This window comes from Ranitomeya imitator, chromosome 8 (assembly GCF_032444005.1).
Source record: "Ranitomeya imitator isolate aRanImi1 chromosome 8, aRanImi1.pri, whole genome shotgun sequence".
Classification (NCBI taxonomy): Eukaryota; Metazoa; Chordata; class Amphibia; order Anura; family Dendrobatidae; genus Ranitomeya; species Ranitomeya imitator.
The window spans coordinates 100125674-100148261 of NC_091289.1; the positions used below are offsets into that span (position 1 = coordinate 100125674).

Here is a 22588-nt window from a genome sequence, read left to right on the forward strand (position 1 = left end):
CCGCACACCTCGTACACACGTGGCTCTGCTCCATACACCTTGTACACACCCGGCTCCATGCCGTACACCTCATACATGCACGGCTCTGCTCTGTACACCTCATACACACACGGCTCTGCTACATCCCCACTGTAAACCCCTCCTGACCCCACACAAGCTTACTGTCATCCAGCACCATGACAGCATTGCAGAGTCCTGCAATACAGGAGGACCTTGATCATGTGACTCCTGACTCCTCCCCTCCTGTGACCTCATCACAGGTCCTGTGCGCACAGAGCAGCGGCAGCCATATATGTGGTGTGCGGCTCTCTGCGGATGGAGGGATGCGTCTCTTCAGTGCAGGACAAGTACGGGACTGCCCCACGGGATACAGGATGGTTGGGAGGTGTGGTACCAGATTGCAGATCTGAATCTCCCCGGTCCGGGGAACCGGCTGCTTTTTTAATAAGTGAAACAGGGAGAACAGGCCAAATCCCACCCCTGGCTATGTGGACTGAAAATAAAAAGTTATGTCTCTTGGAAAAAAGACGAGGCAAAAACTAAAATACAAAAAAAAACAACAGAAAAATCGTCATGTCAAAAGGGTTAAAGGGGTTGTCCACCAATCGGACAAACCCTTCTCGATCAGCAAATTTGCACTATTACAATAGCAACAGTTGTATTCACCTCCAGTTCTGATGACATTTCAGCACTTGTTCTCACTGGGCTTGCTTGAGATTTTTATGTCACATGAGCCTTGCAGTCAGTTAGCACTGGCTTCACTCTCCTCACCTTTGGACAAATCAGACATCAAGAGGAAGTGAGCGGCCAGCCACAGCTCTGACTTCCTCTTGATGTTTGTGCTAAGCATCATCTCCAACTTGTGGCCTTCTCATAAGCAGCAATACTTCCTACTCCTTCAGAAGCTGCTCTCCTACTCCCTCACTAACAGGAATCCACTTCCTATATGCCAGTCCAACCACTCCCACTATGGGCAGGCTTCCAACAGTGAACCCTGTCCACAGGCTAACTACTGTTGTAAAACAGATTATATAAAACCACATATGCAACAGGTCAATGCATTAAGTTAAAGGGACACTGTCACCTGAATTTGGAGGGAACAATCTTCAGCCAGGGAGGCGGGGTTTTGGGGTTTTTGATTCACCCTTTCCTTACCCGCTGGCTGCATGATGGCTGCAATATTGGATTGAAGTTCATTCTCTGTCCTCCATAGTACACGCCTGCGCAAGGCAAGATTGCCTTGTGCAGGCATGTACTACGGAGGACAAAGAATGAACTTCTATCCAATATTGCAGCCAGCATGCAGCCAGCGGGTAAGGAAAGGGTGAATCAAACACCCAAAAACCCCGCCTCCATGGCTGAAGATTGTTCCCTCCAAATTCAGGTGACAGTGTCCCTTTAAGGTGGCTGTACTCAGATCTAGATGTAGCACACACAGCAATTCTGGCACTACACATGGTGATGCCTGTATGGCACGTACTTTCTCCTTTCTTCTATTAAAAGAAATCTAACAGTAGGATCAACCCTCCTATGCTGTCTATATGGGCAAGTAAATCTTATAAAGCTGAATAGGTGAGGTGCTGCAGCTCCTGTGAGGAAAGCTGGGGCCGTGCAGACCCAGGGTTCTGCAACTCCTGAAAAGGAAAGAGAGAGACAGAACAGTCTGTAGAGAGTGTTAATGAGGAAGGAGCAAAGGAGAAGTGAGGAGCTGGAGGGGAGCTGCGACTGAGCTTCCTCCACACTGAAGCACAAGAAACTGGTGGCCGGAGAACGAAGGTTGTGGGGAAAACTGTATGCCCCATGGAAGAAACCTGCAGACAGGAGATTGCAAGTCGCCTGTATACCATTAACACCCAAAGGCACAGCAATGCATAGAGCCAGGAGTCATAATTAGAGACACCTGTAAAAAGGCTCGAGTTGCCTGCTATGAGGGTAGTGTACTACCTAAAGGGACATAGAGAAAGTGGAGACCTTGTGTGAAGCCTTAGACTACAACGCAGTGCAGAAAGGAAGGCTTCCAACCCCACCAGGCTAGTGGGATCTCTGAATTGCTTCCAGGCTGGCCAAACTGCACCATCATCTGTGATCCATACCATGGACTTTGGCTGCTTCATACCAGTAAAAGGTAAAGAGACTGCAACCTTGTGTCCTCTAATTCTTTCTGGCACCAAACCATCTTTGCCTACTACATCGGGAGCCCTGGGGATCCAGCTTCACCTGTGGGAAGCCATACCATTCCTGCTGCAGTACCATCATTCCCCAGTGGACCCATTTAAGCAGCGTCGGTCATTCTTGATCAAATACCACAGATGGCGTCACGAATAGGGTTGAGCGACTTTTAGTTTTTTAGAGTTGAGTCGGGTTTCGCGAAACTCGACTATCTCAAAAGTCGAGTCGAGTAGAATCGGCCGATTATCGCGAAAAGTCAGGGATCGACCGAAACAAGAAACCCAATGCAAGTCAATGGGGGAGCATAGTCGGCAGTGAGTGGAGGCCAGGAAAACACCTACAGTGCCCATTTTAATGGCAAAAACATCCATTCTTGTTACTGAAGCTTGTCAATCTTAATTTAGCTTATAATAATAGTAAGGCATTGGAAATTGGGGGTCATTTGGCTAAAGTTGTGGGGGGTAGGGCTGGTTCAAGTATTTAGTGGGCCCAGGAAATCTGGACCACGTCACGGCAGTGGAGCAGGGAGAGGTAAGTATTTAAACTTTGCAAGTGCTCTGATCCTGAGAAAGCAGAGGGGGCCCACTCGTTGGCATTGGCACTGGCACAGGGCTCCTCAAAGTACGGCGGTGTGTTTGCACGGCGGGGGCGCCTCCCACCGGCAGCGACACTTTTGCGTACTATGAGGGGCCCTGTGCCAGTGACGTCGCCAATGAGTATTCCCCCCCCACCTGATGAAGGAACCTGCACCTTCATCTGCACCTTCCTCTTTGTCCCCGTGTAAGGTGGTATGGTATGCGGGAAGGGGAACCTGACTTTCAGCGGGGTCACATTCTGGCTGTGTAGCGTGCACGGGGAATGTAGCGTTCTGGGTCAATGTACCAGCAGACTCATCTATCACTGGCTGGGCAATGGGCAGGATGAGGAGGAAACACAGATATAGGACCAAATAATAAAGTGGGCTAAATGCAGTTCAAAATTGGTAACAGGACTAACCAGGGGGCATTGCTTTGTTCAGTGGAGTACAACTGTAATGAGAGGCTGACACAGTGAGTAGGCCCAAATCAGTAAGTAGGCTAAATGCAGTTCAAAATTGGTAACAGAAGTAAACAGGCGGCACCGGTTTGTTCAGTGTAGGAGAACATCAAGGAGCGGCAGACACTGTTAGTAGGGCCAACAAAACAAGTAGGCCAAATGCAGTGTTTTATATTAAAAACAATTTAACGAGAGCCTGAAGATAGAAGCTAGGGAAAGGCAACCTGGAGAACACCTTGGAGCGTAACACACCGTTTGTAGAACCCAGACCCAACTTGTAGGCCTAATGCAGTGTTGTTTCAACAACTACTTAACAAGAGCCTGAAAATGGAATTTCAGGACAGGAAACCTGGAGAACAGCACGGAGCGGCATACACCATTAGTAGGCCCCAACCAAACTAGTAGCCCCACTGCAGTTGTTCAATTAAAAAACTATTTAACAAGAGCCTGAAGATTGAAGCTCAGGAAAGGCAACCAGGAGAACACCTTGGAGCGGCAGACACCATCTCTACAACCCAGACCCAACTTGTAGGCCTAATCCAGTGTTGTTTCAACAACTACTTAACGAGAGCTTCAAAGATAGAAGCTAGGGAGATGCAACCTGGAGAATACCTTGGAGCGGCAGACACCGTCCCTACAACCCAGACCCAACTTGTAGGCCAAATGCAGTGTTGTTTCAACAACTACTTAACAAGAGCTTGAAGATAGAAGCTAGGGAGAGGCAACCTGGAGAACACCTTGGAGCGGCAGACACCATCTCTACAACCCAGACCCAACTTGTAGGCCTAATGCAGTGTTGTTTCAACAACTACTTAATGAGAGCCTGAAAATGGAATTTCAGGACAGGAAACCTGAAGAACAGCACGGAGCGGCATACACCGTTAGTAGGCCCCAACCAAACTTGTAGCCCCACTGCAGTTGTTCGATTAAAAAACTATTTAACAAGAGCCTGAAGATAGAAGCTCAGTAAAGGCAACCAGGAGAACATCTTGGAGCGGCAGACACTGTTAGTAGGCCCCAACCAAACTAGTAGCCCCACTGCAGTTGTTCGATTAAAAAACTATTTAACAAGAGCCTGAAGATAGAAGCTCAGTAAAGGCAACCAGGAGAACATCTTGGAGCGGCAGACACTGTTAGTAGGCCCCAACCAAACTAGTAGCCCCACTGCAGTTGTTCGATTAAAAAACTATTTAACAAGAACCTGAAGATTGAAGCTCAGGAAAGGCAACCAGGAGAACACCTTGGAGCGGCAGACACTGTTAGTAGGCCCCAACCAAACTAGTAGCCCCACTGCAGTTGTTCGATTAAAAAACTATTTAACAAGAGCCTGAAGATTGAAGCTCAGGAAAGGCAACCAAGAGAACACCTTGGAGCGGCAGACACCGTCTCTACAACCCAGACCCAACTTGTAGGCCTAATGCAGTGCTGTTTCAACAACTACTTAACAAGAGCTTCATGATAGAATCGAGGGAGAGGCAACAGAGAGAACACCTTGGAGCGGAAGACTCAGTTTGTAGACCACAGCAAAACTTGTGGCCCCAATGCAGTGTTATAATTCTGACAAGCTGAAAATCAGCCTTTTTTTTAAAGGAGGAGGACAGCTGTATTAAGTGGCACAGACACACTGCTAGTAGGCCTTACACCACAAAGTAGGCTCACTGCAGGATGAAAAAAAGTTACATGGGTACACGGTCGGCATTGGTGTGCTCAGCGGAGGACGAATGGAAGGAGGGACCGCAGACAGACTTAGTAGGCCTAAAATTTTAAAAAATAGGCTCAAAGCAGTTTGAATTATCTTGCAGGGGTACACAGGCAGCATTGGTGTGGTCAGCGGAGGACGATTGGAAGGAGTGTCTGACACAGTTAGTACTCCCAAAAAATAAATAGATGTTAATGTCTCGCAAAACAACAAAACCAAAAAACAAAAGGGTGGCATACTTAGGTAGAGGGGTGGGCTCCTCTGCTGAGTTTCAGACATAGTAATTTGGCGCTAAGTATTTACTGGTGTCAATATAGGACACTGACCCTGACTATTTTAACTAGCATCATACATGTCAACAAATTGGTATTGTCAGTGCCAGGCATTGAAGGATGTCAGCGCATAGACTAAACATTGGTGGAGCTGTGAGAGATAATTTTGCAAGTGGTTGAACAGTGTTTGAGCTGGGGGGGGGAACTCTCTTGTGGCCAGCAGTACAGGCCCAGGGCCCCTCATGTTACAACGGTGTGTCTGACGTTGGTTGCGCACCACCACCGCCAGAGACACTTTATTGTACTATGAGGGACCCAGTGGCAGTGCCGTCGACCAAAAGCGGGCACACCCACCTCTTCAGACAAACGGCACTCTCACGGGTGCTTGCGCCAAGTGGCGAGACCACGGCCCCGTGAGGGGAGTTAGCCCATTTAGGGATGTGTAAACATGTCGTATGCTGGACAAACAGCTGCTGCAAATTAAGAGATTGGAACAGTCAGTAAGACCAGTTAACAAGTGAGACCTTTTTATAGGAGAGCTAGGTGTCAGCCGGGAAAGGGGGGGCAAAATATTTCGAAATCCATGAGTGGTTCATTTTAATGAAGGTTAGATCATCAACATTTTGGGTAGCCAGACGAGTCCTTTTTTCGGTTAATATTGAACCAGCAGCACTGAATACTCTTTCTGATAGCACACTAGCTGCTGGGCAAGCAAGCTCCTGCAATGCATATTCTGCAAATTCAGGCCAGGTGTCTGTTTTGGATGCCCAGTAATCAAATGGGAATGACGGTTGAGGGAGAACTGTTGTGAATTCTGTTGTCGAACTCCCTCCTGTGGTCGTGAATGGTACTTCGGCGAGTTCTGTCTATGGGCTCCCTCTGGTGGCTGTGAGTGAGACTGCTGCTTCTGAGGTTCCTTACACAGGTGACGTGGTTTATCCTTTGGTTGGCTGTTCTATTTAACTCCTCTCAGATCGTTACTCCATGCCAGCTGTCAATGTTTTTGCATTGGTTCAGTTCGCTCCTTGATTTCTCTGGTGACCTGCCTTCTCCTGCAGAAGCTAAGTTCCTGATAGTCATTATTTGTTCACTGTTTTGTTGTCCAGCTGGTTTTCATGATTTTGTCTTGCTAGCTGGAAGCTCTGTGATGCAGAGTGGCCCCTCCGCACCGTGAGTCGGCGCAGAGGTCTTTTTTGCACACTCTGCGTGGTCTTTTGTAGGTTTTTGTGCTGATCGCAAAGTTACCTTTCCTATCCTCTGTCTATTTAGTAAGTCTGGCCTCCCTTTGCTGAAACCTGTTTCATTTCTGCGTTTGTGACTTTCATCTTTACTCACAGTCAATATATGTGGGGGGCTTCCTTTACCTTTGGGGAATTTCTCTGAGGCAAGGTAGGCTTTATTTTCTATCTCTAGGGCTAGATAGTTCTTAGGCTGTGACGAGGCGCCTAGGTCTGGTCAGGAGCGCTCCACGGCTATTTCTAGTGTGTGTGATAGGATTAGGGCTTGCGGTCAGCAGAGCTCCCACATCCCAGAGCTCGTCCTGTATGAGGTTTAACTATCAGGTCATTCCGGGTGCTCCTAACCACCAGGTCATAACAGAGAACATCAATAAGGGATGAAAAATAGTTAGTAACCATACTGGACAAATGTTGTCTCCTGTCACTTTGAATTGATGCTGCAGTACCTGTCCTGTCTGCGGTCATTGCTAAATCACTCCACAACCTGGTCAGAAAACCCCTCTGTCCAACGCACCTTCTGATTTGTGCACCTCTAAAACCTCTGCCCTGTTGCCCCCTGCAGCTCGTGTGAGAACCATCACCGGCGCTGTGTGCTGGGAATGCCTGAATCAAGCGGTCTACCAGAGTTGCTTGTTTGGTTGCTAATATTTGTTCGAGGTTCTCATGTGGCATGATATTTTGCAATTTGCAAATTTTTGAGGAGGCAGGCCAACCAGTAATCATCATCGGTCATCATTTTAATAATCAGATCGCTGATATGTAGCAGAATTGCAGGTGTGCTGTGAGCGCCGACCACAGGGTGGCGCTCACAGCTGCTGGCGATCAGTAACCATAGAGGTCTCAAGGACCTCTATGGTTACTATTCTGAAGCATCGCCGACCCCCGATCATGTGATGGGGGTCGGCGATGATGTCATTTCCGGCCGCCCGGCCGGAAGCGGTAGTTAAATGCCGCTGTCTGCGATTGACAGCGGCATTTAACTAGTTAATAGGTGTGGGCAGATCACGATTCTGCCCGCGCCTATTACGGGCACATGTCAGCTGTTCAAAACAGCTGACATATCCTGGCTTTGATGCAGGCTCACCGCGGAGCCCTGCATCAAAGCAGGGGATCTGACCTCGGACGTACTATCCCGTCCGAGGTCAGAAAGGGGTTAAGGGGCATTGATGCTACACCGTTGGCTAAAAATAAACCTCAGTTTTGGACACAGCTGACCATGCGCATGGCGCCAGCCCATTAGGAAGATTGTCGTTTTCTGGTGTTGCATAATTTGCATGATGATATTGTGCTGGGTTTCCCATGGTTACAGGAACATAATCCGGTGTTAGATTGGAGATCTATGTCTGTGACTAGTTGGGGTTGTCAGGGGGTTCATGGTCACGTTCCTTTGATGTCAATTTCCTCTTCCCCCTCTTCTGAAATTCCTGAGTTTTTGTCAGATTTCCAGGATATATTTGATGAGCCCAAATCCAGTTCCCTTCCACCGCATAGCGACTGTGATTGTGCTATTGACTTGATTCCAGGTTGTAAGTTCCCTAAGGGCCGACTTTTCAACCTGTCTGTGCCAGAACATGCCGCCATGCGGAGCTATATTAAGGAGTCTTTGGAGAAGGGGCATATTCGGCCATCTTCTTCACCATTGGGAGCAGGTTTTTTTTTTTGTTGCCAAGAAGGATGGCTTCTTGAGACCCTGTATTGATTATCGCCTCTTGAATAAGATCACGGTCAAATTTCAATACCCTTTGCCTTTGCTTACTGATTTGTTTGCTAGGATTAAGGGGGCTAGCTGGTTTACCAAGATAGACCTTCGAGGGGCATATAATCTTATTCGTATTAAGCAGGGTGACGAATGGAAAACTGCATTTAATACGCCCGAAGGCCATTTTGAATACCTTGTGATGCCATTCGGACTCTCTAATGCCCCATCTGTGTTCCAATCCTTCATGCATGATATCTTTCGGAGTTATCTTTATAAATTCATGGTTGTATATTTGGATGATATTTTGATTTTTTCTAATGATTTGGAGTCTCATGTGAAACAGGTCAGGATGGTATTTCAGATCCTCCGTAGTAATGCTTTATTTGTGAAGGGGTCGAAGTGCCTCTTTGGAGTGCAGAAGGTTTCTTTTTTGGGCTTCATTTTTTCTCCCTCATCTATAGAAATGGATCCGGTTAAGGTTCAAGCCATTCATGATTGGATTCAGCCCACATCTGTGAAGAGCCTTCAGAAATTCTTGGGCTTTGCTAATTTTTATCGTCGTTTCATTGCCAACTTCTCCAGTGTGGTTAAACCTCTGACCGATTTGACAAAGAAAGGCGCTGATGTGACGAATTGGTCCTCCGCGGCTGTTTCTGCCTTTCAGGAGCTTAAACGCCGATTTACTTCTGCCCCTGTGTTGCGTCAGCCGGATGTTTCTCTTCCATTTCAGGTTGAGGTTGACGCGTCTGAGATTGGGGCAGGGGCCATTTTGTCTCAGAGGAATTCTGATGGGTCCTTGATGAAACCGAGTGCCTTCTTTTCTCGGAAGTTTTTGCTTGCGGAATGCAATTATGATGTCGGCAATTGGGAGTTGTTGGCTATGAAGTGGGCATTTGAGGAGTGGCGACATTGGCTTGAGGGGGCCAAGCACCGTATTGTGGTCCTGACCGATCATAAGAATCTGATTTACCTCGAGTCTGCCAAACGGCTGAATCCTAGACAGGCTCGATGGTCCCTGTTTTTCTCCCGTTTTGATTTTGTGGTCTCGTACATTCCTGGTACTAAGAATGTTAAGGCGGATGCCCTCTCTAGGAGTTTTTTCCTGATTCCCCTGGGGTTCTTGAGCCGGTCGGCATTCTGAAGGAAGGGGTGGTCCTTTCTGCCATTTCCCCTGATTTACGACGGATTCTTCAGGAATTTCAGGCTAATAAACCTGACCGCTGTCCAGTGGGGAAACTGTTTGTTCCTGATAAATGGACTAGTAAAGTGATTTCTGAGGTTCATTGTTCAGTGTTGGCTGGCCATCCTGGGATTTTTGGTACCAGAGATTTGGTTGGTAGGTCCTTTTAGTGGCCTTCTTTGTCGTGGGATGTGCGTTCTTTTGTGCAGTCCTGTGAGATTTGTGCGCGGGCTAAGCCTTGCTGTTCCCGCACTAGCGGGTTGCTTTTGCCATTACCGGTCCCCGAGAGGCCCTGGACACATATTTTTATGGATTTTATTTCCGATCTTCCTGTTTCCCAAAGGATGTCGGTTATCTGGGTTGTCTGTGAACGATTTTCTAAGATGGTTCATGTGGTGCCTTTGCCTAAATTGCCTTCTTCTTCTGATTTGGTTCCGTTGTTTTTTCAGCATGTGGTACGTTTGCATGGTATTCCAGAGAATATTGTGTCCGACAGAGGTTCCCAGTTTGTTTCTAGGTTTTGGCGGGCCTTTTGTGCCAAGCTGGGCATTGATTTGTCTTTTTCTTCTGCATTTCATCCTCAGACAAATGGCCAGACTGAACGAACTAATTAGACCTTGGAGACCTATTTGAGATGCTTTGTGTCTGCTTATCAGGATGATTGGGTGGCTTTTTTGCCATTGGCCGAGTTTGCCCTTAATAATCGGGCTAGTTCGGCTACTTTGGTTTCGCCTTTTTTTTGTAATTTTGGTTTTCATCCTCGTTTTTCTTCTGGGCAGGTTGAGCCTTCTGACCTTCCTGGTGTGGATTCTGTGGTCGACAGGTTGCAGCAGATTTGGGCTCATGTGGTGGACAATTTGGTGCTCTCTCAGGAGGAGGCTCAACGTTTTGCTAACCATCGTCGGTGTGTTGGTTCCCGGCTTCGGGTTGGGGATCTGGTTTGGTTATCTTCCCGTCATGTTCCTATGAAGGTTTCTTCCCCTAAGTTTAAGCCTCGATTTATTGGTCCTTATAGGAATTCTGAGATTATTAATCCGGTGTCCTTTCGCCTGGCGCTTCCGGCCTCTTTTGCTATTCATAATGTCTTCCATAGATCTTTGTTGTGGAAATATGTGGAGCCCGTTGTTCCCTCTGTTGATCCTCCGGCCCCTGTGTTGGTCGATGGGGAGTTGGAATATGTTGTTGAGAAGATTTTGGATTCTCGTTTTTTGAGGCGGAAGCTTCAGTACCTTGTCAAATGGAAGGGTTATGGCCAGGAGGATAATTCTTGGGTTTCTGCCTCTGATGTCCATGCCGCTGATTTGGTTCGTACCTTTCATCGGGCTCATCCTGATCGGCCTGGGGGCTCTGGTGAGGGTTTGGTGACCCCTCCTCAAGGGGGGTACTGTTGTGAATTCAGCTTTTGGGCTCCCTCCGGTGGTTGTAGAGGGTAATGCAGTTGTGCCTGGACTGCAGGATTGGACAGGTGTATATACTAATTGCAAAACTGACTGGGGTATATGGCTTTGCAGGACTCTTTAGTCCCTGCCAGTTGACCATTGTTTTTGGAGGATTCACATCCCTTCTGGTCTCTCCTGTTCGCTGTACTTTTCTTCAAAGATAAGTCCTGGCTTTGTTTTTGCTGTCCACCTGCTGTGGACCTTATAGTTCTGTGCATTTTCATGTTTTGTCTTGTCTAGCTTTATCTGTGAAGTATTTTTTGCAGTTTTGCTATGTCTCTGGAGATGCAGATATACCCTCCATGTCTTTAGTCAGATGTGGTGTTTTGTATTTTCTGTGGTGGATATTTTCTAGCGTTTTAATACTGACCGCATAGTACTCTGTTCTATTCTTTCTATTTAGCTAGTATGGCCTCCTATGCTAAATCCTGATTTTATGTCTGCGTGTGTTTTTTCCCTCTCCTCTCACAGTCAATATTTGTGGGGGGCTGTCTGTACTTTGGGGATTTTCTCTGAGGCAAGATAGGTTTCCTGTTTCTGTCTTTAGGGGTAGTTAGTTTCTTAGGCTGTGTCGACGGGTCTAGGGAGTGTTAGGTACCCCCCAAGACTACTTCTAGTTGCGCTGCTAGGTTCAGGGTTTGCGGTCAGTACAGGGGCCACCTTCTCCAGAGTACGTCTCATGCTGCTCCAAGGCCACCAGATCATAACAGTGTCTGTTGTCGCCCAAACACTTAATTGCCAATACAGCCTGCTGACGCTTGCCACTAGCTGTCCCATAATGGGACACCTCGTGTGCAACAGTGGCAGCTGCGGATGGAGTGGTTGTGCGACTGCGGTCTGTGGACGAGCTCTCGCTTCTGCAGGAGGACGAGGAGGAGGAGGAGGGGGGGGCGGCGAACGCCTACAGCTGTTGTGAATTCTGTGGCTGAATTCACTTCTGTGGTCACAAGTGGTATTGCAGTCTCTGGGCTTCCTCCCTCAGGTGTTTTGGTGAGCTCGTTGGCTGCCTTGCTATTTAGCTCCACCTGAGTCTGTCTTCCTTGCTCCTTGTCAATGTTCCAGTGTTGGATCTGAGCTACTGCATCTTTCCTTGGGCCTGCTGCTCTGCTAGATTAGTGCTTCTAGTTTGTTTTCTGTTTTTTCTGTCCAGCTTGCTATTAACTTTTGCTGGAAGCTCTGAGAAGCAAAGGGGTGCACCGCCGTGCTGTTAGTTCGGCACGGTGGGTCTTTTTGCCCCTTTGCGTGGTTTTCGTTTTAGGGTTTTTTGTAGACTGCATAGTTCTCTTTGCTATCCTCGCTCTGTCTAGAATATCGGGCCTCACTTTGCTGAATCTATTTCATTCCTACGTTTGTCTTTTCATCTTGCTAACAGTCATTATATGTGGGGGGCTGCCTATTCCTTTGGGGTATTTCTCTGAGGTAAGTCAGGCTTGTATTTCTATCTTCAGGCTAGTCAGCTCCTCAGGCAGTGCCGAGTTGCATAGGTAGTGATAGGCGCAATCCACTGCTGCTTATAGTTGTGTGAGGATAGATCAGGTACTGCAGTCTACAGAGATTCCACCTCTCAGAGCTCGTCCTATTGTTTTTGGTTATTGCCAGATCTCTGTATGTGCGCTGATTACTGCACGCTGTGTTGCCTGATTGCCAGCCATAACATACAGCCAACTGTTTCCTAGACCGTGGGCTAGGCAGAACTGTCCCAATATTGCTGTCCCCTGTGGACCCTGCATCCACCACATTAACCCAGTGTGCCGTGATGGACATGTAACGTCCCTGGCCATGCCTACTGGTCCATGCATCTGTTGTCAGGTGCACCTTTGTACTCACAGATTGCCTGAGTGCATGGACGATGCGGTCTTTTACATGCTGGTGGAGGGCTGGGATGGCTTTTCTCGAAAAGAAGTGTCGACTGGGTAACTCGTAGCGTGGTACAGCGTAGTCCATCAGGGCTTTGAAAGCTTCGCTTTCAACTAACCGGTAGGGCATCATCTCTAATGAGATTAGTCTAGGAATGTGGGTGTTCAAACCCTGTGTACGCGGATGCGAGGATGAGTACTTCCTTTTCCTAACGAGAGTCTCATGTAGGGTGAGCTGGACTGGAGAGCTGCAGATCGTGGAACTAACGGAGGTGCCGTGGACATGGCAGACAGAGAGGGTTGGAGATGGTATTCTTGCTGGTGTCCTACATGCAGTGTTTCCTACTACGAAACTGGTGATTCCCTGACTGCTTTGGCCTGGCGACGAAACCTGCACATTTACTGCAGGTGGTGCGGGAAATGGTGGGCTTACAGTGAGGGAAGGGATGTAGCGTTGCTGACTAGCTTCATTGGCCGAGGGTGCTACAACCTTAAGGGACATTTGCTAGTTAGTCCAGGCTTGCAAATGCATGATGGTTAAATGTCTATGCATACAACTTGTATTTAGACTTTTAAGATTCTGACCCCTGCTTAAGGTAGTTGAACATTTTTGACAGATGACTTTACGCTGATCATTTGATGTTGTTTAAAAAAAATGCCAGACTGTACTCTTTCTACGATCGGATACCTTTTCAGGCATTGCAGACTGAGCTTCTTTAACCGGATGGCCACGCTGTCCTACAACTGGTTTTGGTTTTGCCACGCGTTTTTGGCCAGATACGGGCCTGGCAGATGGAACCCGTTGCGATGTTGATGCCTGCTGCGGCTCCTCCTCTGCTTCAGAGCTACTGCCACCTGCACCCTGTTCCCCCAATGGCTGCCAATCGGGGTCAACAACTGCGTCATCTATAACCTCCTCTTCTATCTCGTGTGCAACTTCGTCTGTGTCACCGTGTAAGCCGGTGGTATAGCGTTCGTGACGGGGCACCATAGTCTCATCAGGGTCTGATTCTTGATCAGTACACTGCGAGGGCAATGTTCTGGTCTGAGTCAAAGGAACAGCATAGTAATCTGGCTGTGGCTGTGCATCTGTGCACTCCATGTCCGATTCAACTTCTAATGGGCATGGCCTGTTAACTGTTTCACTTTCTAACCCAGGAACGGTATGTGTAAAGAGCTCCATGGAGTAACCCGTTGTGTCGCCTGACGCATCCTTCTCTGTTGTTCTTGGTGAAGAAGACAAGGAAGCGACTTGTCCCTGACCGTGAACATCCACTAACAACGCGCTGCTTTTACATTTAGCAGTTTCAGAAGAGGAGGCGAAAGAGGTAGAGGCTGAGTCAGCAAGGAAAGCCAAAACTTGTTCCTGCTGCTCCGGCTTTAAAAGCGGTTTTCCTACTCCCAGAAAAGGGAGCGTTTGAGGCCTTGTGTTGCCAGACAATGACGGTGGTTGAACAACTCGAGACTTAAGTGCTATATTGCTTTTCCCATGACCACCTGATGCTCCACCACCAATACCATCATTACCAGCTGGCAATGACCGCCCACGGCCACGACCTCTTCCACCAGACTTCCTCATTGTTTGAAAAACGTAACCAAACTAACGGTATTTGTTACTGTAAAACCAGTTACAAGGTGAACTCAAACTTCTGTTGGATTTATATATCCCTTTATAGGTGGGTGAGACTGCAGGGAATATCAGGCCCAATGTATAACAGTACACAGCTTCAGCGGCAGACAGATATGCCACTAACCGGACTGACGCTGATGCAGACACTACCAATAAAAATCTCCCCCTTTTTATTTTTTCTGGGAGAATATTGAAGAAATGTGGCCCACTCTTATACAGTATATGTTCTGTGGCACAAAATTAGAGACAGATGCCACACACAGCACTGGCAATGAGGCAGAAATGCCAATCTTAATCTCCCACTATTTTTATTTTTTCAGGGAGAATTTAAAAGAAATCTGGCCCAGTATTACACACTAGGTTTAATGTGGCACAAAATTTGAGACAGGTGGCACACACAGCACTGGCAATGAGGCAGAAATGCCAATCTTAATCTCCCACTATTTTTAATTTTCAGGGAGAATTTAAAAGAAATCTGGCCCAATATTACACACTAGGTTTAATGTGGCACAAAATTTGAGACAGGTGGCACACACAGGAGTGGCACTGAAGCAGAAATGCCAATCTTATTCTCCCACTATTTTTTTTTTTTCAGGGAGAATTTAAAAGAAATCTGGCCCAGTATTACACACTAGGTTTAATGTGGCACAAAATTAGAGGCAGATGCCACACACAGCACTGGCACTGAGGCAAAATTGCCAATCTTAATCTCCCACTATTTTTTTTTTATTTATGAGAGAATTGGCAAGAAATCAGGCCCACTGATAGACTGTATGTTTTCTGTGCCAGAAAATGAGACACAGATGCCACACACAGGACTGCCACTGATACAGATTTGCCAATTTTAATCTGCACCCTTTTTTTTTTTTTTCTTCTTCAGGGAGACTAGTGAATAAATCTGGGCCACTGTATTAGAGTATATTTTCTGTGGCAGAAAGTGGCTTGAAGAGATATAACGAAACAAAAAAAAAGGGACTGTCCTACAATTACTATCTCCCTGCAGTAATCTCAGCAAAGTATGGCAGGCAGCAATAACAAGGAGTGGACTGCTGCACAAAAAAGTCAAAAGTGTGGACAAACAAACAAGATAGCTGTGCAGAAAGGAAGGAGCAACAGGATTTGTGCTTTGAAAAAAGCAGTTGGTTTGCACAGCGGTGTACAAACAGCAATGCAGCTATCAGGGAGCCTTCTAGGGCAGCCCAATGAGCTACAGCGCTGAGGAAAAAAAAATGTAGCCTCCACTGTCCCTGCAAACAAAAGGTGGGGTTGGACAGTGGAAATCGCTAAAGCACAAGCGGTTTGGGGGTTAATGTACCCTGCCTAACGCTATCTGACGAAGTGGCAGCAACCTCTCCCTATGCTCAGATCAGCAGCAGTAAGATGGCGGTCGGCGGGAATGCCCCTTTATAGCCCCTGTGACGCCGCAGAGAGCAAGCCAATCACTGCAATGCCCTTCTCTAAGATGGTTGGGACTGAGACCTATGTCATCACGCTGCCCACACTCTGCGTCCACCTTCATTGGCTGAGAAATGGCGTTTTTCGCGTCATTGAAACGCGACTTTGGCGCGAAAGTCGCGTACCGCATGGCCGACCCCACACAGGGATCGGGTCGGGTTTCATGAAACCTGACTTTGCCAAAAGTCGGCAACTTATGAAAATGACTGACCCGTTTCGCTCAACCCACGAACATTCCTTATTTTAAATAACCCCTTTAAAGACCTTTCCTTTAATTTGATTGCCATGGACCAGGTCACTGCAACCGTGACACACCCCTTTAAGAACCGACCCAGTTCCGAGTACCCCACGGCCCTAGCGGGTGCTCCAATAGCATTTCTGCGTTGATCTACTTTTAAAGCTGTATCATATAACTTATTATAGCATTTTTCTGATCCAGCTGTGAGTCTCATGCTCAAACTACACAACATTGCAGCAATTGTTTCCAGTTTAGGCTATAAAAATGACTTTATGCAACTGAAGTTTTTAACCCCAACATATGGTATAATACAAATGCAGATTAAATGTTATAAACAATACCTTCACATTCAGGAATGCCTTTTGTCCATTGGCCTGAAGATTCACAAGTTGTTAAATTTGCATCCTTTAATGTCCAACCTTCTGAGCAAGTTAATTCACATATGGAGCCAAAGCCATTCTCGACCCATAGATGACTGCATACGAATGATCCATGCTGAGGAGGTGCGAGTGCCTCACATGTAATAGCTGCACAGAACAGAAATAATTATGCTATGAAATTAGGTAAATATATTTCCATTAACTGTGACCGTAAAATAAAAAATGTGGAGTTATCACAAGTGATGAGCGAGCATGTTCAGATAAGGTGTTATCCGAGCACTCTCGTGTGCCAATATAGTATCTTTGGCATGGAATACTATGTGTGAGTTGCTGTGGCTGCATGTCTCACGGCTGTCTGACAGCTGCAACACATGTCGAACAGCCGTGACTCGAACATAGTTTTCGAGCATGGCAAAGATACTATATTGACACTGTGCAACACATTTATCTGTGTGAATAGTGTCTTTTGAAAGCCTTACCTGTGTGCATTTTTTCTACTAGGCAGTCAATGCCCTCTAATGTTTGGGCGAGTGGGTGGTTGCTCTCATCAGTAGCTTGCACCTGTGCTGCTTTAGCATTTATTATCATGGGCCTGCTGCACCCTGCGAGTGCATTTGTCATTTGACAAGGTTTTGGTGAGTCTGCGATTCATGTTGTGTTTTTTTGAATTTTTCTATGTTAGCTGTTTTTGATATTAGAGTAGGACTCGCAAGTTTATGAGGACCCTTGATGTTGGGTTGCGGGCTTATCCATTTTGGCCAAAATTGTAACTAATACCTCATCTAATGTACTATATTCATTATTTAATTTTTCATCTTTTTTGCACTTTTCATCATCTTTTTGCAGGGTGCAGCAGGGCCCCTTTATGTTGTTCCTTGTGTGTTGCATGTATATATGTAGTGCTGGACGGCCCGCCTGCTAATACTATGGGCATGATCAATAGGTTGTCCAGACACTGTGCATCACATTTATCTGTGTGAATAGTGTCTTATGCAAGCCTTACCTCTGTGCATTTTTTCTACTAGGCAGCCAACCCCTCTAATGTTTGGGCGAGTGGGTGGTTGCTCTCATCAGTAGCTTGCACCTGTGCTGCTTTAGCATTTATTATCAGGGGCCTGCTGCACCCTGCGAGTGCATTTGTCATTTGACAAGTTTTGGTGAGTTTGTTCTTCATGTTGTGTTTTTTTCAAAGATACTATATTGGCACACGAGCGTACTCGGATAACACCTTATCCAAGCATGCTCGTTCATCACTAGTAGTGTTGAACGATACCTTCCGATATTCGGAAATATCGGTATCGGATTGTATCGGCCGATATAAAATAAATATCGGATATCGCAGATACCGATACCCGATACCAATGCAAGTCCATGAAACACAAATATCGGAATTAAAATAAGCCCTTTCTGTCCTTGTACATCCTGTTCCGGAGGGGGGGAAAGAGTGTGGGCGGTGCATGGGCGGAGACTGTGTCACTGTGTGGGACCGTGGGGGGTCTGTACGGGCCTCTCGGGGGGTCTGTGCGGCCAGCTGGAGATCTTGGCAGGCCTCTCGGGGGGTCTGTGCGGCTGGCTGGGGATTTGTGTGGGCCTCTCTGGGGTCTGTACGGGCCTCTCTGGGGTCTGTGTGGCCTGCCGGGGGTCTGTACAGGCCTCTCTGGGGTCTGTGAGGCCTGCCGGGGGTCTGTGCGGCCTGCCGGGGGTCTGTATTGGCCTCTCGGGGGTCTGTATTGGCCTCTCGGGGGTCTGTGTGGGTCTGCCGGGGGTCTGTGTGTGCAGACAGCGTCCGATGGGACTACAAGTCCCATCGGGCTATGCCTGCTACAATGGCAGTGATTGACACATTAGCCAATGATGGGACAATAGTAGTCCCATCATCCGGCTAATGTGTTGAATGTAAAAAAAAGACCCACAAAACATACTACATACCACATACAATACATTCATACATTACATACAATGCATACATACAGACAGACAGTACATATAACATAGATTACATAGTCACCATTACTTGTCATTTTGATCCCCGAAGCCAGTGCCATCTGTAAAAAAATATTAAAATAAAACAACCAATATACTACCTGATCCGCAGAAATCAACGAGTGTCCCACGACAATGTCCCGTAGAGAACGGCAGCATCAGCTGATGCGACCGCTCTCTAGGGGCTCCAGAAACACAATGACGGGAGGAAGGTATCCTTCCGTACTGTATTCCTCTGCCACTGTAAAAAAAATAGTCCCTAGTCTTACTTTTGGCATTGCTGGGTGAGAAATTTTCCCACGCAGCAATTGCATAAAGTGAGACTTTGAACTATAGTAACCTCTCAGTGATGCACTGCAGGAGCCATTGTCTCCTGTCAGTGTGTCACTGAGGGTCCTATAGAGCAGTGACATCACCCGATGTCACTGTTCTATAGGGGAGATCATCGTGGGACACTCGTTATTAATTGGACTGCGGCGGACAGGTAGTATACGGTTTATTATTTTACGTTTTTTGCAGGCGCTGAAGTATGGTAAGTATGGTTAAATGAAGAATATTAAAATACTTTTTTCCTAATGTGTGTGTGTTTTATTAACCCTTTACTAATATTGGATTAATAATGGATAGGCGTCTTATTGACCCCTCTCCGTTATTAACCCGGCTTAATGTCACCTTACAATAGCAAGGTGACATTAACCTCTTATTACCCCATATCCCACCGCTATACGGGAGTGGGAAGAGAGGGGCTAAGTGCTGGAATTGGCGCATCTTACAGATGTGCCATTTCTGGGGCAGCTGCGGACTGGTATTTGTAGCCGTGGGTGGCCAATATCCATGGCCCTACTCTAGGCTATGAATATCAGCCCGCAGCTGTCTGCGTAGCCTTTCTGGCTATAAAATATATGGGGACCCCACGTCATTTTTTTTTGGTCCCCCTATTTTAATAGCCAGTAAAGGCTACGCAGACAGCTGCAGGCTGATATTCATAGCAGGCTACAAATATTTGCCCCCGGCCGTCGGCTTTCCCCCTCTGGCGCAGAAAATTGCGCGGGAACCTACGCCGTTTTTTCCTTTTTTTAAAATTAAACGCTCATTAAGGCCTCTTTCATACTTGCGTCGGTACGGGTCCGTCGCTATGCGTCGGGCCAACGTACCGATGCACATTGTGAAATTTGTGCACGACGGGGGCAGCGGATGCAGTATTTCAACGCATCCGCTGCCTAATCTGAAGTCCGGGGAGAAGCGGGCGGAGTTTCTACCGCGCATGCGCAGTAGAAAATGGCGGACGCATCGGACAAAAAAAGTTCACTTGAACGTTTTTTTTATGCCGACGGTCCGCCAAAACACGACGGATCCATTGCACGACGGACGCGACGTGTGGAAATCCGTCGCAATACGTTGCTAATACAAGTCTAAGGGTAAAAAACGCATCCTGCGAGCACATTTACAGGATCCATTTTTTCCGCCGGATCCGTTTTTTCTCAGAGTTGTATTAGCGCCGGATTGCGCCTGATGGCCACACGTTTCCTCCGTTTTTGCTGGATCCGTTGCTGTGCGTTTTTTCGCCAGACAGAAAAACCTCTGTATGTGTATTCCATCTGGCGGAAACAGCTTTGACGGATCTGGCAAAAAACGGATGAAACGTGTCGCCATCAGGCGCAATCCGGCGCTAATACAACTCTGAGAAAAAAATGGATCCGGCAGAGAAAAACGGATCCTGCAAATGTGCTTGCAAGATGCGTTTTTTAGCCATAGACTTGTATTAGCGACGGATGGCCACACGTTGCGTTCGTCGTGCAACGGATCCGTCGTGTTTTGGCGGCCCATCGGCATGAAAAAACGCTCAAGTGAACTTTTTTTGTCCGTCGCGTCTGCCATTTTCTACCGCGCATGCGCGGCCGAAACTCCGCCCCCTCCTCCCCAGACTTCAGAAAAACTGCATCCACTCCCCACGTCGTGCACAAATTTCACAACGTGCGTTGGTACGTCGGCCCGACGCATAGCGACGGACCCGTATGGATGCAAGTGTGAAAGTCTTAGTTACTCACCGGTTAACGGTGTTTCTCGGAGTCCATGACAGCACTACAGAGAGAGGGGATCCGCCCTTCAGGAACAGGAAACCTACAGATACATAAGGGCGGCACCTCTCCCACGCATCAGTTGGTTTACAGAGCACAAGAGGACCACGAAGGTTAATAGCATACATAATAAACCATGATACAATAATAAACTATTCACTACCCGTGAATTATATAACTAAAGGAAGAGGTGTACACCCAGAACTTAAGAAGATGGGAGGGTATGTACAGGTGCTGTCATGGACTCCGAGAAACACCGTTAACCGGTGAGTAACTAAGACGTTATCGGTCGTCCATGACAGCACTACGGAGAGAATTACAGAGAGTAACTAACTAGGGAGGGACTACAGCTTTCAGCACCCTTACACCAAAAGAGAGGTCAGAAGAGGCACCCAGGTTCAATCTATAGTGGTTATAGAATGTGTTTGGAGAAGACCAAGTAGCAGCCTTACAAATTTGGTCAATCAACACCTCCAATCTTTCCGCCCACGAAGCCGCCATAGCTCTGGTGGAATGCGCTTTTAGACCTTCAGGCGCCGGCTTGCCCTTTGAGATGTATGCCAGCGAGATAGCCTCCCTGATCCATCTAGCGAAAGTAGATTTTGATGCTCTATGACCTTTCCTACTACCCCGATAGGACACGAATTGGGTGTTATCTATCTTCCAGGGATCGGTTACTGCTAGATATTCCAGGATACATCTTTTTACATCTAAAGTGTGTAGCTTCCTTTCCTTAGCGTTAGTAGGATTGGGGAGAAAAGATGGAAGAACTATTTCCTGTGTTCTGTGGAATCTGGACACCACTTTAGGAAGATATGCTGGATCAGGGGACAGTATTACTCTACCATCCCTAAGCTGCACATGGGCACACAAGCAGCCCTGCAGCGTTCTGTTCGGCTATAAATAGCCCTTCCCCCAGATCCGCAACATGTGCAGCTGCATGGCCAAATCAACCCCCTGACATGCAGGACACTCCCCCACCCCCACCCCCAATTGCCCCCCCCCCCCCACCGCATGCAGGACAGCGGCGCCGCAAGCAAAAAAACGGCCAGCGTTCGACTTCTGGTTTTGAACAGTGCACTCAGGGACGCTCCCGGAAGCCGGGGACGGCTCTGCCGGACCCCCCAGCCGCCCGCCGCTACACTACTGCCGCCCGCGGCCACAGCACAGCGGCGATTGCGGCAGAAGCCAGCGCCCAACCCCCGGCTCCGGTCCCGCCCCCCCGAACCGAAAGGAGCGCACAGGGCACTCCAGGAAGCCTGCACCACACCGCACCGACGGGGGACCAGAGGCGGGGAAGACCGAGGCCCGGGAGGGTGAACGGACCCTGGGGGGGGGGACATACTCACCTCGCTGCCACTGGGGATGGACCTCCTCCGGACGTCGCTCCAGCCTGCACTGCTCACTGTCATGGAGTCCTACCCAGACCCACCGTGGCGCTTCCAGGGACCCGCACTGTCCGAGGTAGGAGACCCCCTCGCTACCTGGGTCGGACAGCCGGCCTGGGTGTTGATAGGAGAACGAAGTCGTATCTGAAGGGAATCCTGTCCTCCAGGAACAGAAAACCAACTGATGCGTGGGAGAGGTGCCGCCCTTATGTATCTGTAGGTTTCCTGTTCCTGAAGGGCAGATCCCCTCTCTCTGTAGTGCTGTCATGGACGACCGATAAAGAGGCCTTAATGAGTGTTTAATCTAAAAAAAAATGTAAAAAAACGGCGTTGGCTCCCGCGCAATTTTCTGCACCAGAGGGGGAAAGCCGACGGCCGGGGCAAATATTTGTAGCCTGCTATGAATATCAGCCCGATGCTGCCATTCTCCACAGTAGATCGTCGTGGGACACTCGGGGATTTCTGCGGATCAGGGAGTATATTGGTTGTTTGTTATTTTAATATTTTTTTTACAGATGACACTGGCGTTTCTTGCGGGACAAGATGACGTTTTCAGGGGTACCATGGTTATTTATAGCTGTCTTTTTGATCGCGTGTTATTCCACTTTTTGTTCGGCGGTATGATAAAAGCATTGTTTTTTGCCTCTTTTTTACGGTGTTCACTGAAGGGGTTAACGAGTGGGACAGTTTTATAGGTCGGGTCGTTACGGACGCGGCGATACTAAATATGTGTACTTGTTTTTTTTTATTTAGATAAAGAAATGTATTTATGGGAACAATATATATATATATATATATATATACAGTGGGGCAAAAAAGTATTTAGTCAGTCAGCAATAGTGCAAGTTC

At 47.6% G+C, this 22588-nt stretch overlaps 1 protein-coding gene across 2 annotated transcripts in view; it reads right to left on the reverse strand.

The window, feature by feature from the left end:
• Positions 1–22588, reverse strand: part of LOC138647880 (L-selectin-like) — a 463506-nt gene that overhangs the window by 180592 nt on the left and 260326 nt on the right. For both annotated transcript variants that reach the window (XM_069737217.1, XM_069737216.1), the window contains exon 7: positions 16252–16437. In XM_069737217.1, coding sequence (XP_069593318.1) covers positions 16252–16437 — 186 coding nt within the window. The remainder of the gene's footprint in view (positions 1–16251; positions 16438–22588) is intronic.